The sequence below is a fragment of the Palaemon carinicauda genome, chromosome 16 (genome assembly GCF_036898095.1).
Source record: "Palaemon carinicauda isolate YSFRI2023 chromosome 16, ASM3689809v2, whole genome shotgun sequence".
NCBI lineage: Eukaryota > Metazoa > Arthropoda > Malacostraca > Decapoda > Palaemonidae > Palaemon > Palaemon carinicauda.
In genome coordinates, this window is record NC_090740.1 from 4,056,498 (window position 1) to 4,072,191 (window position 15,694).

The 15,694-nt window shown below is 41.5% G+C and overlaps 1 protein-coding gene across 2 annotated transcripts in view; it reads right to left on the reverse strand.

Moving 5' to 3' along the window:
* The window catches only part of MAN1 (LEM domain-containing inner nuclear membrane protein MAN1), a 42,048-nt gene extending 26,981 nt beyond the window's left edge, over positions 1-15,067 (reverse strand). Inside the window, exons 1-2 of one of the 2 annotated variants that reach the window (XM_068389547.1) lie at positions 13,712-15,067; positions 3,099-3,133 (exon numbers count right to left, since the gene is read on the reverse strand). In XM_068389547.1, coding sequence (XP_068245648.1) covers positions 3,099-3,133; positions 13,712-15,038 — 1,362 coding nt within the window. In that variant the 5' untranslated portion in view covers positions 15,039-15,067. The remainder of the gene's footprint in view (positions 1-3,098; positions 3,134-13,711) is intronic. The other variant, XM_068389546.1, reaches the window with a different exon arrangement.
* Between the last annotated feature and the right edge of the window lie 627 nt (positions 15,068-15,694).

The following is a 15,694-nucleotide window of genomic DNA, read 5'->3' on the forward strand; positions in this document are numbered from 1 at the left end:
GGGCAAAGTTGGAAAGGCCATTTGACTTTTAATAAGTTAAACATAGTCACCGGCAGTGAGTCAGCCCCGCCCACTCAACGGGAGAGCTCTCACTTCAACCTTTGACCTAAGGTGGTTGCATGGCCGGATTATCCAAAAGTCTGAAGCCTAGCTGCCTTGCAAGAGCAGGGGCCTATTCAACTTCTTTTCTTTTAGTGTTAAATGTAAAAATTATGGATTATTTACTTCAGTTGTAATATTGTTGTAACCAATTGTACGAAAACAGAGAGGGAAATGTGCGCAGGGGGCCACCATTGGGGGATGTCCTTTGGAGGGCACAACTGTTCGAAGCTCATCATGAGCCCTTTACTGCGATGACTGAGAGGTGCATCTCCCGGTGAAGAAAAACAAGAAAATCAGTAATTACTTGCAGAGAGGCTCCGAGCAGAGAAATATCACATCTACGAAACCAGTCGCAGATGATGGCCCACTTCCCCTAGTAGACTGCTGAAGAGAATCTGCTCAGATATCCAGACATCTCCCTCGCAATGCCTTTGGCTCATAGGAGATGCTGGATAACCGACATGGGTAAAGTGACAGGGACACCACTGAGTTGTTGAATCTGTGGAAGTGGGGCTGACAGAGGCGGTTGGGCCACCAGGGTAGTTCTCTCTGTAACTCAGCGACGAACATCAGCAAATCGGTCAACCATTTGACTTACGGCCACATGGAAGCCACCTGGGTCATCCTGACATTCGGGGTCTACAATACTTTGTTAATGACTCGACCAATCAGACAGAACGGTAGAAAAACTTAAGTATCCAGGTTGTTCCAGGGATGTTGAAACACATCCTCCATAGCTGCTACCTGGTCTGGAACTGGAGAACAGTACATAGAAAGCTTCTTTTTAAGTCAATCATTGAGGAACCCCAATGGGCAAGAAGCTTTTCCATTACAGCTGGGAGAAGGGACCACTCTACCCCTACTACCTGTCCCCTGCGGCTGATCATGTCTGTTAATACATTCTTCTTGCCTGGAATGTATCCTGCTGACAGTTCCACTGCATTTTCAAAACTACTGCATTTTCAAAACCCTAAGTGTGTCTCAGCCTCTCAAAGGAGCAGGAGTGTCGATTCCAATCCACCTCTAATGACCTGACATTCAGGTTGTAGGGCTAGGCTTCTGTCACAGACAGATGGTCATGGATGACCAAAAATTCAGGTGGTAGGGTTAGGCCGCTGGATCGGATCTTGATGCAGGTAAGCTACCATACTAAGTTACTATTCTATTTTAGATAAAGATAGAATGGTTCTCCCCCTTCCTCCTGACAAGAGGGATTATAGATAGTAAGGTACCCCATTACCATTCTATCTTTATCTAAAATAGAATAGTAACTTAGTATGGTAGCTTACCTGCACCAAGATCCGATCCAACAGCATAACACTTCGACCACTGCAATCCAAGGAAGGAGAACGAAAAAAGGCAAGAAAATCTTACTTTCATCTCTCACTGACATCGCAACAGCTACCTTAGATGAGATACTTCTTGTTATGTGAAAGACCTAGGTATGCTACACCACCTGATGAGCTGCTACCAAAGATCCTAAAGAAAACATATTTAGTGACTTGTGGTTGTGAAGGTTATCTGGACTCCAGCCTTCAGAACCCGACCCAATGACTAGTTCTTCAGAAAGGCTAACGTGGGACCTACTCCTCTGATCTCGTGAGTAAGCATGTGCCGGTTACACTAGCTCACTTGCTGCCTGGGTTTGTACTGTACTGTTAATCATCTTTCAATGATTGGATACAATGTTTTTGGAGATGCTTTCAATTCTGCCAGATGATGAAGTAGTTTTGTAGTCGTGTACCTCTCCCACACTCTTCGTAGAGGCCAAAGCCAGTAAGAAAACCATCTTGAAAAATAAGTTCTTGAGAGACATGCCTCAAAGGTTCGTAGCATACCTTTTCAGGGACCTCAGAATTCGGGTCACATTCTACGCTGGGAGTTTGAGTTCTCTCGGAGGGCAGAACTGCTCAAAGCTCTTCACAAGTATTGCTAACTCCCAAGATGAAAATATATCTACACTTCTTAGTCTGAAGACTTGGCTGAAGGCTGAGCGATAGCCTTTCCCTGCTGAGACTGAGCGGAGTTTTTTTCTCCACATAAACACAAGGAAGTCTGTGATAAGTTGAATAGAGGTTTTGAGAGAAGTACCCCTTTTATGGCACCAATCACAGAAGATATCCTATTTTGCGTGGTGGACTTCCAAGGAAATTTTTTGAAGTTATCCAGAGATCTCCTGTGCTGTGCCTCGCTAAAAGCCTTTCACTACGAGGAGATGCTGGATAGTCTCGACTAACAGCCGAATTTCAGTCCCTAAAATCCTACTTCTATTAAAGGATGAATATTTTTATCAGCTTAGGAACATATGCTTCTTCTATGACTATTCCAACTTTCAACAAAGGTACACTGACTGTATTCATATAAATAACTAGAGTTTATACCCCAAAAAAAAAAAATGGTTTTTATTCACGAGACCAATTTGTTTTACAATAATAAAAGTCAACCTCTCCCGCCTTTACCAAATTTTTAATATTCACATGCATCTCATGGATATTTCAGGTTATATCTATTCCATTGGCTTCTCATTTGATTATTAACCATTATCTTTAACAATAAATTTTTGCAATTTTTCAGCTACAAAGGTATTAACAATATGATAAACTTTATTATTTTAATATCTGAGTTCTGGATTGAGGAGAGGAGTCTCAAAGTTCATGGGAATAAAAGGTTGCTACCCTGCAGCCCTGTAAATAATTTTGGAAGCCTGTGCCAAAACCATTTGGCCCTGTTGTTCCGATTCACTACAGTACTAGATACTATTGCTGTACTAGTAATAAAAAATTCAAACATTTATATACGGCATAAAAATTAATGTCAAAATCAGAAGTTTTTATTAAACGAAACCCACAATGATTTTCCTAATAATTTTACTATTGTATTTGTACTCCTTTTTAAACCTCTGCGTAAATTTTAACTTCTGTAAGATTACTGCTGCTATTCTATATAAAGTTTTAGGCACTGAAAGTTTTGCAAAAAAAAAAAAAAAACAAACTTACCTTTGGTCCATTACCGCATAATGGCATCCTGTTTTCTGCAAGAGATTTGGAAAAACAGTATTAATGTCAGAGTAATATATACCTACATTATTTACAATCACTTTATTAAACTGCTATAATTCACCCATAAATCATAATTTACAGGACCTCAATCAATAAAAATTGTATTTTTAATAAACCATATACTGTACTGTTGAGGCCTATACAGTATTTGCCCCTTACAAATGTTTCCAGGTTCATTCTTCTCTTATATGCCAGACAAAAGAAAGCACACTCATTAATTCTGCATCATCATGAACCAAAATTATGTCGCAACAAATTTGGAAATAATTTGGAATTTTCTTTACCATAGAAACTGGAAGTTCTTTTACTATGGAGATATATTTAGACGACAGCTGAAATTAGTCGCAAACCTTTTAGCGAGGTGCAACTACCAGTTACTGGGGAGTGGGGTAGGGTAGGACCAACCACCCCACTCACAAATGCAGTAGGTAAAACAAGCCACTTTGCAATTGCAAGCAGGAATTCCAGTGATAAAGGATGGCGGGCCAGTATGCGTAAAGAGCTTCAGGTTTGCATGATTAGGAAAAATACAAATTATTTCCAAATTTGTCATTTGTTTCATCACTAAATACAAACCTTTTAGCTCTTTGCTACGGTGACTTCGCCTTCGAAAAAGTTACTGTCTTTAAAGGCACACCAGCCCATTTCCTCGGAGGAGGAGAGCGCTAACAATTCAAGTCTTGGTGAGGATGCATGCGTATGGCGAGCGCTGAGCAGGTGTCCTCTGATGACGAGGTGAGCGCACATATGGCAAGCACTCTACAGGTGCATGCAGCTTCGGTGAGCACTGGAGAAACAGCAACTGATAGGAGGAAGTAGTGTGCACGCCTGAGAGAGCAGGTCAAGTTGAGTTCCTGTGCGTTTCGTCTTTCAAGTATGTAGCGCGCTTGAGCAAGCGAGGTCAAAGTCTTGTCAAAGTGAGAAGACGAGGCCAGGCTAGGAAGTTCTCCGTACTTGCGTGCGTGCAGACGACAATTCCAGGTTTGGCGAGGAAGGTATTTGGCTGAACTCCATCTAGGGTTGGTGAGAGATGAATTTGGCGCGTAGTTGAGAGCACGCCGAACTCTGTCTAGAATTGGTGAATGAATTTAGTGTGTAGAAGAGCGTGTTGAGCTCTGTTCAGAGTTCATGAGTGATGGATTTGGCGCGAAGCTGTGAGCATAGGACGAACTCCGTCTAGAGTTGTCAAGTGATGACTTGGGCATGTAGCTGGGAGAATGCACTGAAATACTCACCCTTTCACGTTGCTAGGTGGGAAGGTGCACGCCCGTGCTTATCTAGAGGAAGTCAGACTTAATCCTTTCCCCTAAGGCTGAGTGTTGCCTAACTTCTTGCTTTCTTGCGCATAAAGTACTAGCACCATAAGATGGGGATGGTTGTTGATAGGTAGGCAAGACAGCAGGTTCTACCCCATAAGAGGTAGAAGCCCTAGGCACAAGGGTGATACTTGGCCTCTCAAAGCAACGAGCACCTTGATGTCCGGTGGGGGGGGGGGGGGGGGCAGGAGCTGTAAACAGCTGCCTAATACCCCCATCATCTAGCTCTGAAGAGCTGATACAAGGTGCAGATGAATCCCGTACCCATTTCCCGAAGGCTCTAGGAGACGACCACTCAGGTTGTCTCTCTCGCAGGCGGGAAGGATGATCGACACCTGTTGCCGATGTGAGAGGATCATTCCACAAAAAGGAAGAAAGTCTGACAACAACTGGTGAAAGGCATCCATCCCACAAATGGGAGGATTGTCTGTCACCTGGAGCCATTCCTGCAAAGGAATCCTCTGACATAATGCTCAGAATGATATCCGTCGAGCTTCGGCGTCCATCTGACGTAGCCAAACGAGCGAGAGAAGGGGCTCCAGGTGCTCCGGCAAGAGACACAAGGGACTTCTTTAGTACTAAACCGACAGTGTTGGGGGGAAGAATCGTAAGTACCCTTCGGTGAGGTAGCCCCGCCATCACCCTGTGTCCGTCGCCAAAGGACCTCGAGATGGCGTTCCTTACATGGGGAACTCAGGATCCTGAAGGACAGCCACAGCTGACATACTGTGTCAGAGGAAAGAGAGACCCTTATGGACGAAGTCTGTACTGCTTCTCCAGCGAAGCAACAGAGACTATGAGCTTACAAGGTTTTCTGAGAGTCAAGGCGCTTCCACTCTTACCCGATTGGTCCCCAGAAGAGACCGACTGGGCAGAGTCGGAGTAACACAAATGAGCTGTCGGAAAAAGTACGCTGCTTCTCCAAGAGAAGCAACAGACTATGGGCCTGCAAGGTTGTCTAAGAGTCCAGGCACCTCCACTCTTACCAGATTGGTCCCCATAAGAGACCGACTGGGCAGAGTCGAAGTGACGGGATTGAGCCGTCAGAAAAAGTACACTACGTCTCCAAAGAAGCAACAGAGACTACAGGCCTACAAGGTTGTCTTAGAGTCAAGGCGCCTCCACTCTTACCCAATTGGTCCCCAGAAGAGACCGACTGGGCAGAGTCGAAGTGACGGGACTGAGCCGTCAGAAAAAGTACGCTGCTTCTCCAAGAGAAGCAACCGAGACTATGGGCCTGCAAGGTTGTCTGAGAGTCAAGGCGCCTCCACTCTTACCAGATTGGTCCCCAGAAGAGACCGACTGGGCAGAGTAGGAGTGACGGGATTCAGCCGTTAAAAAAGCATACTGCTTATCCAAAAGAAGCAACCGAGACTACGGACCTGCAAGGTTTTCTGAGAATCAAGGCGCCTCCACTCTTACCCGATTGGTCCCAAGAAGAGACCGACTGGGCAGAGTCGGAGTGATTAGATAGAGCTGTCGGAAAAAGTGCGCTGCTTCTCCAAGAGAAGTAATAGAGACTACGGGCCTGCAAGATTGTCTGAGAGTCAAGGCGCCTCCACTTATACCCGTTTGGTCCCAAGAAGAGACCAACTGGGTAGAGTCGGAGTGACGGGGTTGAGCCATCGGAGAAATTTGGTGAGATTTCTTCGACTTTAAGGATGACCCCAAAGGTGAAGAATCCCTTTTTGCCTTTTTTCTGCGTTTGCTAAATCGCTGCCACTGGGAGGGAGGCCACTCTCTACACACATAACAGGGAGACTCCTGCATACGTGTGTGTACCCTGTACGTAGGACAAAGAGCATGAGGATCCGTCTCTAGCGCAGACATGAAGGTGATGCAGTGGTGCCTTTCTCTGCCTGGACAATTCTAAAAATAGGAATGCAATCACTCTTACATACAAGGGAATAGGAAAGCTTTAATTTTAAGGCAAGTTGGTTTCATACGTTTTTAAACCGAGTCAAGCGGAGGAGAATGACGTCTTCTCTTCCGAGACAAAATAAAAAGTGGCATGTTTTGGCTACTGCGTTTGTTAGTGGGGGGGGTCCTAACCCCTGCTATCCCTCCCAACTAGCCGAGGGTAGTTGCCCTCGCTAAAGGTTTTACGAATAGTTTCAGCTGTCGCCGAAATATATCTCCAAGCTGAAAGATTTTTGGTGCTGGAACAAAGAAATTTTTGTGCACCAGCATTGCTGTTGCTCTGTGCAAGTTCCCCCAAGTACCTACTTTGACAGAGACCCCAATTGCAGATGATGGCCCACTTCCCTGGTAGAGAGCTGCAGAAAACTATTTTAGGTATACAGTATATAGTACAGTTTCTCATATATAGCCTTTGCTCATAGATATTGGACAGTCTCAGAATATGCAGCTGAAAGAGAGGCGAGGACCACTGGGACCCCAACTATAAGTTATAACAGATTGGGATACCATTCAGCATGTATCCATCTGGGAGCAATCAGGGTTATCTTGAGGCCTGGCATAATGCATATCTGGCTGAATGGGAATGACATATGGAAGTGGTTTCCTGTCTAGCCACATGGCAAGAAGCTTTTCCGCGGCGCAAGGATACGGAACCACTACGACCTGATAACCTGACCGTGGCAAAATGTTATTTTCATTAAAATATAAATTTTTTAACATACCTGGTAGTTATATATATAGCTGACGTCAAGAGACGTAAGCTATATATATAACTACCAGGTAAGTCTTATGTTTAAAATAATTGTGTTGGGTAGTACTTACCTCTTGCCTTCAAAATACCTGGCTGACAACTCTACAGTGTGGAATACCACCCAGATGTCCATCTGCTTCATCACCTTGTACAGGGGGTCACAAAGACATACCCCCTTGCTTGTTGACGTAGGCTATTATGGTAGTTTTGTAGGTCTTCAACAACACAGGGTACCTCCTCAAACATTTTTGGAATGCTTGCAGGGCTATAAATACTGTTAGCATTTCCAGAACATTGATGAATAGAAGATTTTCTTCTAACTACACTTCTGAGACAAAAAGGTTGCCCAGGTGTGCACTTCCTCTCTTATGCATCTGGGAACAGATGCCATGTTGAGTTGGACTCCCCTGGTGAGAATTTCCTCATTCAGCCACCAGGTAGGATCGTCTGGAGTCTCCTACCCCACTGGAACAAGAAGGTTGGGTGATCTTTCAACATTACTGAAGGGATCCTGATGAAGGTGCCCGTGATGAACAAGCTTCTACAGCGAGGAAAGTGGTCGAGAATACTCTGCCAGTGCTGAGCTTGCTACTTTCTTGTCTATCAGCATGCTCAAGTACCGTACTTCAACATCTGTACAAGTATGAAATTCAATTTCTCTTCCCCCAAGGGAAGAAACCACAGGGATTCTTCTGACAGGAACCACAACACTGAAGAACACTGTCACAGGAGGTGCCGTTACACTTACATGGGAGCAGAAGCCCCAAAACGCCGAGGCACAAGGATCCGCATAGAGCACAGGCGAAGTGGAAGGTGACCCAGTACGGGAGATGCACAGGGAACCACCCCGCCACCAGGGGAACACATCCTTTTGGCCCTGGGGCTCTAGGGAGGGGGAACCACTGCAGGCATCATCGGGAACACAGTCACACACCTTTCACCACTGGCAACATTTACATGAAAGACCTAAGGAGGCCAAAAGCTTTCTTACGTTATACTCGTCAAAAGTGGCACCAACGGAGAAAAGCCTCCCACCTCTGATGGGGTGCAGGGACTACAGGAGGAACAGCACACGTCACCAGCACCCAAAAGTCTGCCGACGTAGGTCCGAGGTTTCCTTTCTCCTACCGCACACTCCCCGGGAAAGAAACCAAGGGAGTAAGTACATGAGCAGCAACAGCAGATGCACCCAATGAGCGGAAGGACGAAGCAAAGCATACACTTGACACCACAAAGAGGCCACAACCTACTCTCAGCACCCAGGGATGATTACGAACAATCTACAGCCGGTTTAACAACAACAAATAAAAAAGGATGTCAAACACATCCTCCCATGATAAGAGTGTCTTGCTTCAGAATAACAAACAACAGCCACCATTCACTTCCTGAAAGAAAAAGAAAATGAAAAGTTCGCATCAGTATGTCCATGCTCGATGCAACCAAAACCATAAGTGAAGAGACTTTGACATGTAAGGGGTTGAAGTCCTCACCCTTGCTACCACCTGTTGCTTAGCTGCTCATTGAATGATTCAACAGCCATCCAGTTTAGCGCTGAAAACATACCTCCCTACCTAAAGGATGAGGGTTTGTATTTACGTACGAACAAACATAGATCCAGTGTGTGTATGTCCCGGGAGCCCAACCCCCTCCTTCCTTTTTAGGGGAGTTTCAACTTCCTAACATAGTCTACAAGAACAATCCCTTAGCAAACCTAAATAAAACATAGTACTACTTACCTTCAATATCTTTACAGTATAATATACTCCATTAAAAAAATGTTAAAACGTATGGCAAGCATATAATTAATCAACTCCTAGAGCACTCCGTCTTATCATTTAAAATTATCACAGATAAATCTTTACGAACTTTTAAAAGTATATCTTGATAGATTTACTTTTCACTGATATATGTTTGTACATATCTTATAAAATTTTCATATACATAAGAAAAAAATTAGTATACAATGGCACTCAAAGGACTAAGAGAATGTTATAACTATTGTTGTAAATTACTTAAATAGGGGTACATTTAATTCAACCCAAATGCTTACACCTACTTCTAACGCACGCTGCAGCCATGGAGCGACTCAAAATTATTTCATAAAACATAAAATCACTGAAGTATGGAAACATCCTTGCAAATACATGATACTTTAATTTCTAGCCAAGTACATGAACCATATATTTTTCCTACTCGCTACATTTCTGACCATGATTATTAGGGCAAACCACCCGTTCATGAGTTTTTGGACTTCATTATATGAAGACAGTTATGGGAAAATGGGGTTTATGAGTAGGAAAATGCCCAATACGAGTGACTTGCTTGCTGCAAATCACTCGTAATGGTCAGAAATACAAAATAAACACAAGGTAACCTGTTGGAAAAATATATGGATCATGTAAGTGGCTAGAAATTAAAGTATAATTATCTATGATAGCAAAATTAACATACCTCATTGCTCCTCTGTACTGGCAAGCGGTACATGGCAATCCCCGAGGGTCATTATTTTGGGGATAGTTTGTACTTCAACATGAGCAACAATAGTTACATGTATACTGAACGGAGAGCGTTTTCGTCATAACTACCAAAATAAATGAAATCAAACTCTATTTCAAGAGAGATTGTACAGGTCCTCAACTTACAAACTTAATTGATTCCAAGAAGTTGTTTGTCTGTCGAATTTTGTAAAATTTTGGCATAGGGTAGAACAAACCTGAATTCCATGCCTATGATTTCCAGCAACTAAAGCCTACAAACAGCCAGGTTTCATATAAAATAGATATCAGGTTATTATAAATGTTATTTTGCTACGGTTTTAACCCTTTTACCCCCAAAGGACGTACTGGTACGTTTCACAAAAGCCATCCCTTTACCCCCACGGACGTACCGGTACGTCCTTGCAAAAAAATGCTATAAAAATTATAATTTTTTTTCATATTTTTGATAATTTTATGAGAAAATTCAGGCATTTTCCAAGAGAATGAGACCAACCTGACCTCTCTATGACAAAAATTAAGGCTGTTAGACCCATTTAAAAAAAATTTACTGCAAAATGTGCTGGGAAAATAATAACCCCCTGGGGGTTAAGGGTTGGAAATTTACAAATAGCCTGGGGTTAAAAGGGTTAAATAATATAATATTGTTTTATTACAGTACTTCCCTATCTTTTCTTTGTTATTTTCACTTGGATTTGTGTTTGTATCTCGGAACGTTTGTATGTTGGGGACCTTCGTACACAAAACAGATTGTACTTCCTTCTTGGAAATGTTTTTATGTGATGGTAGTCATGAGGGTACTGAATGGGAGGGTGGATAAAAACTGCTGTTCCGGGAACTTGTACATAAATATTTGGAAGCTCGTAATTGGTTAAAAAAGCCAGGGTAATGATTACGTCATACAAAAAACAGAACAGCTTGCAAATGTGAATGCAAACAAAGGTAATTCTATACAATATCTCCGCCACTAATAATTGTGATATTTTTTTTCTGATGATATACTTGGTGCTATATCTAAAACTGACCTTTTTTTTTTGGAGGAGGAACAGTATTTTGACCCTATTTGTTAACCTTTCCAATCGTGGGGGACCCCCCGTGGGAAACCGGGGTTTTTGGGTGGGGAATGAACTAAAGAATCTGTTTTAACATACAAATAATGGCACATGTAGAATTAGCAATAAACAAGGCCAGCAGCTAACCTAATCAAACTGCCTAACCTAACCTATAGTCCATTTCTTTTAGCGATGCATATTTGCACCGACTCGCGGCGGTGCCCTTTTAGCTCGGAAAAGTTTCCTGATCGCTGATTGGTTAAAATTATCTTGTCCAACCAATCAGCGATCCGGAAACTTTTCCGAGCTGAAAGTGAACCGCTGCGAGTCGGTGCAAATATGCATCGCTAAAAGAAATGGACTATAGTAGCCGTATCCTTACCTAGCAGGTGCTTGCACAGCCATATTAAATATATGACAGCCTAAAACCCTTTGCGTACTTGAGTTGGAGAGTAAAGGTGAGCTGCACCTTCCCGACTCAATACCCAATTGCACAATAACCTCACGAATGAATGAGCACCAATCATTTATAGTTTTGAGAGAAATTCTTAATTCATTTTCAACAAATTTATGAATAAATTTAACACCAATATAATTATGTACAAGTAACAAATTAGATTCTATATCTAAATGACTTTTTTTAAACCAAATTCCCATAAAAATGGATACGTAAAAACTAACCCTTTATTCACTGTCTTCTTGTTTTTCAATACAACATCTCTTCTGTCACACAGAACTGCTTTTTTGGTAATATCAAGTCGGCACTTAGAACCACAGGTGGGGCAAATAGTGTCACTCACTTTTAATAACACCGTAATATTGGCAATGTTCTATTATTCTTTCGATATTACCGCAATAATGCAAAACAAAATCTTTATACTGTAATTTAAATAACAATTGAGACAAGAACTTGGGAGAAAATCCACAGAAATTGATGTCAAAGTAGATGGTAAAGGAGAAACCACACCAGAAGTTAAAGGTTCACACACCTCCATGGCTCTCAAAAGACTGAAAAATTAGTGGTGAAAATTGTGTGAAAAGCGTTCAGTTTCCAAGTAAAACTGTCACCTGATTGAGTATTCAAGTCACGTGACTCTAGTTTTGTTAAAATGCTAGTCCAAAGTAAAATATGGATAATCATCATTGGTTAAAAACTACCGGTATGATGTTTGGGGGACGTCTTGCTATGTAGAATACAGTCGATAATGTAATAATGACAATCTATCATTTTAAACGAACAAACGAGGGCTCAGTCTGAAGAGGAATTTGAGAGAGTTATGAAGTCGAGGGACTTGGTTTTTATCAGGTGGGTCAAATTTAATTTTGATTTATAACCACTTCTAGACCTAGCGCCGCTTAGATTTATTTATCAAACAAAACCTTGGACTTCCCTCTTTTTAGTGAAAGTACTTAAATTTGATAACTTGCTGGCAAAGCTATTGTATAGAATTACCCAACCAACACATATGCAGTAACTCTTGATTCGTCTTCCAAAAGTAAACAATGGACTTAGGAGTGAGAAACAGACTTCACACTTTAATCGACCGATATGTAAGTTATTATGCCGTCAGCCCCCATGAAATATACTGTATAAAGAAAAATGTCAACTAGCTAGTACACGTTTATTTCTTATAGCAAATTCCAGTTTTGCTAGTAATTAAAGTATCCCATATTAACCAAATTTTTATATACATTAACAAGAGAAAAAACTGGCAGTGTTATTATCATTATTACTTGCTAAGCTAAAATTCTACTGTAGTTGGAAAAGCAGATGCTATAAGCCCGTGGGCTCCAACAGATTAAATAGCCCAGTGAGGAAAGGAAATTTAAAGAGAAGTAATTAAAAATTGAAATAAAATATTTTAAGAACAGTAACAACATTAAAATAAAGAGAATGTATCAACTACAGTATTGTAAATTACATAAATACAGGAAATCTATCACAAGTAATTATGAATAGCGCAATAAGTCACTATTACCTTTCCGGATAAATTTGAGAATGGCAAGATTAACATTTACTAATTTATACACAAGTTGATATTCATTAGGCCATTTTTTTTAACAAATCACATCAGTGCCATCAGATAAACTATTTTTTTGTGTATTAACCCTTTTACCCCCAGGCTATTTGGAAAGTTCCAAACCTTAACCCCCAAGGGGTTATTTTATTCCCAGCACATTTTGCTGTATATTTTTTTTAAATTGCTCTAACAGCCTTAATTTTTGTCATAGAGAGGTCAGGTTTGTCTCATTCTCTTGGAAAATGCCTGAATTTTCTCAAAAAAAAAAAATCAAAAATATGAAAAAAAAAATTTTTATAGCATTTTTTTGCAAGGACGTACCGGTACGTCCATGGGGGTAAAGGGATGGCTTTTGTGAAACATACCAGTACGTCCTTTGGGGGTAAAAGGGTTAATATTGGTGTCTAATTAAATAATACCAGTATATCATCACCAGCAAAATACACCCACTCCAAACTATCAATTTCAGGTACAAAAAATTTCACAATTTTAACCACATGAAAATACTTTTGCAACCATATTCACCTGGGTTATTATATACTGTATTTACCATTTTCCCAATTTGTATCGATAATTATAAAATCCCTATTTATAAATAGAGAAACATCTCAGGCCGTTCATCCCTACCCGGAAATGTCAAATTTCAAGGTCGAGTATGTGAACAAGGAAAGGACAACTCTATTCAAACAACAAAATTACAATAAACAAACAATATGCATCATGAAATGCTGAATGCCTTGTAATGTATAAGATAAAATTAATCATAAAAGGTCCTGTGAGTAATATTCATCGTGAAATGCTGAATGCCTGAATGTATACAATAAAATTAATTATGAAAAGATCATGTAGAGAATAGGGTTTCTTTGCCGTATAGGACCAGAATAGCAGCCCTTAAAGTAGGTAAATCTTCAATGTCATTCAAAAGTCAATGGTAAAATACAGCTGTATTATAAATTTACAATAAAACGACGTAAATCTAAAATCCTTCTGCATACCTGGCGTGTGTGACGGCGGCTTACCGTCCGACCGCGATGGCAGTGGTAAAGGTTCAGTCTGGCTCCGATTCTCAAGGTTAGTTCGAGCGAGGAAAGGCACAGGTAATGTTGCCATGAATTGGCAGATCATGGCAGGCACAGACTGCAGCATTGGCAGAAGAGGTATTCGCATGTTGACGTACAGCATGGCAACAACGCCAAAGAAAACAACTAAGAGAACTAAAAGTAAAAGAGGGATGGAGTAATGCCATGTACTTTCATCACCGGGCGAATGATCGAGCGGAGAATTTGTTTCACTATGATGTCTACCGTTGGCCACTCTCATGCCCTCGTGGTTCATCGCGGAGGGGCTCGTCTGGGTCACAATTGATTCGTCCACACCTAAACACTTATTACCGTTCGCCTGGTCTTCGCCACACTCGCTTCCGTCGTGCCGCCTCCCGTTCTCCAAGAAACTGTACCTAACTTTTCTACTTCTAACATAATCATCACCACCTTTTAATACGCCTACATGGTCCGAGGAAGACGAAATCCCCGATTTGTGATTCTGATAAAAACTCTTGGTGCCGAACGACTCGTTCGGCACCGCACTGTTCTCCCTATCGTTACACGACACGGACGCAGCAGCCGTCTTGGACAGGTCGACGGCATCCTCGCACTCGGCCAAATCTGAGTCCGAACCTGTGTCACAGTCGTCGTAGATTTTGGCCCTAGGGTTGATCCCAGACCTGGCACTGATACCTGACCTGGCACCGATCCCTGACCTGGCACTGACGCCCGACCAGGTACTCACCGCAGGGTCAAAGGCAGACGTTGGCCCTACAGATAATCTCGTTCTTTTGCTCGCGGGGTCCTCACTGTGAGCAGAACTATTAGAATTATTCCTCACTGTCAACGAGTATTTTTTTTCACTCTGGTCCTCGAGATCGTTAGATCTGAGACCTCCAAACCGTCGGACACTGAATCTATCACCACTATTACCGTTCGGGCTCGAAGAAGCGCCGTTTCGATCACTGACTGGAGTTTCATGGCCACTTTTCACATTGTCTCTTTTACTCCTGGAATATCTACTGCTCGTTCTGCCCGATATTTGACGTGTGGACGACTCGAAGTCCTCGTCCTCGTCCGAACTCAATGTGTGCAGTCTTCTATTCGCGTTTTTCCAGGCCGTTCTATTCACTGCGGGACTCTTTTTCTGGTTCGCAATGGCGTGGTTTAATTTCTTAATCAATATATCTCTCGTGGTAGATGTGACAGGCGACGTGATGCCGTATTGTTTCAATTTTTGACGCAAGTCGTCGTCCGTGAGTGATTTCAGCGACGCCATGTTTACGAACCATCACAAAGACAGTGTTGCCAGACCAGCAGGTCCTCTCCTCACACCGCCGTCCAGACGCCTTGGGTAGCCAAGGAGGTTGAGCCTTTTAAAATTATATATTTAATTTATTTAAAATGTTATAATATGCTAAATAAAATAAAAATATCATTCACATACTGTAGTTTTATACAAATGTACAATTAAATACAAGGAGGCTTATCCTGCCATCCAGACGCCTTGACTAGCCAAGGAGGTTGAACCGTTTAAAAAGATATATCTATTTCCAATAGTATAGTATGCCATATTAAATCAAAATATTATTTATATGCAACAGTCTTATACAAATGTATAACTATAAACAGGGAGAATTTTTGTGAATATCTTTTTAGATTTTTTTCTTCCCAATGCACGTTCAATTATTTAAACCAAGAGTTGTATTCTTCGCTTTTTGGAATTGTTTAATAATGAATTTGCAAATTATGAAATATGCCCATTTTTCATCAAAAGAAAATAATAAAAAAAAAAAAACCTCAACATTCAGCTAGCTAATTCGAAAGTTTTTTTTTTTTTTTTTAGCTGTTTGTGTCTACAGTCTATGGTAATACGGTATTCCGTTTGCTCGAGATAAAAAGACAAAAAAGAAAAAACAAACTATCAATAACACA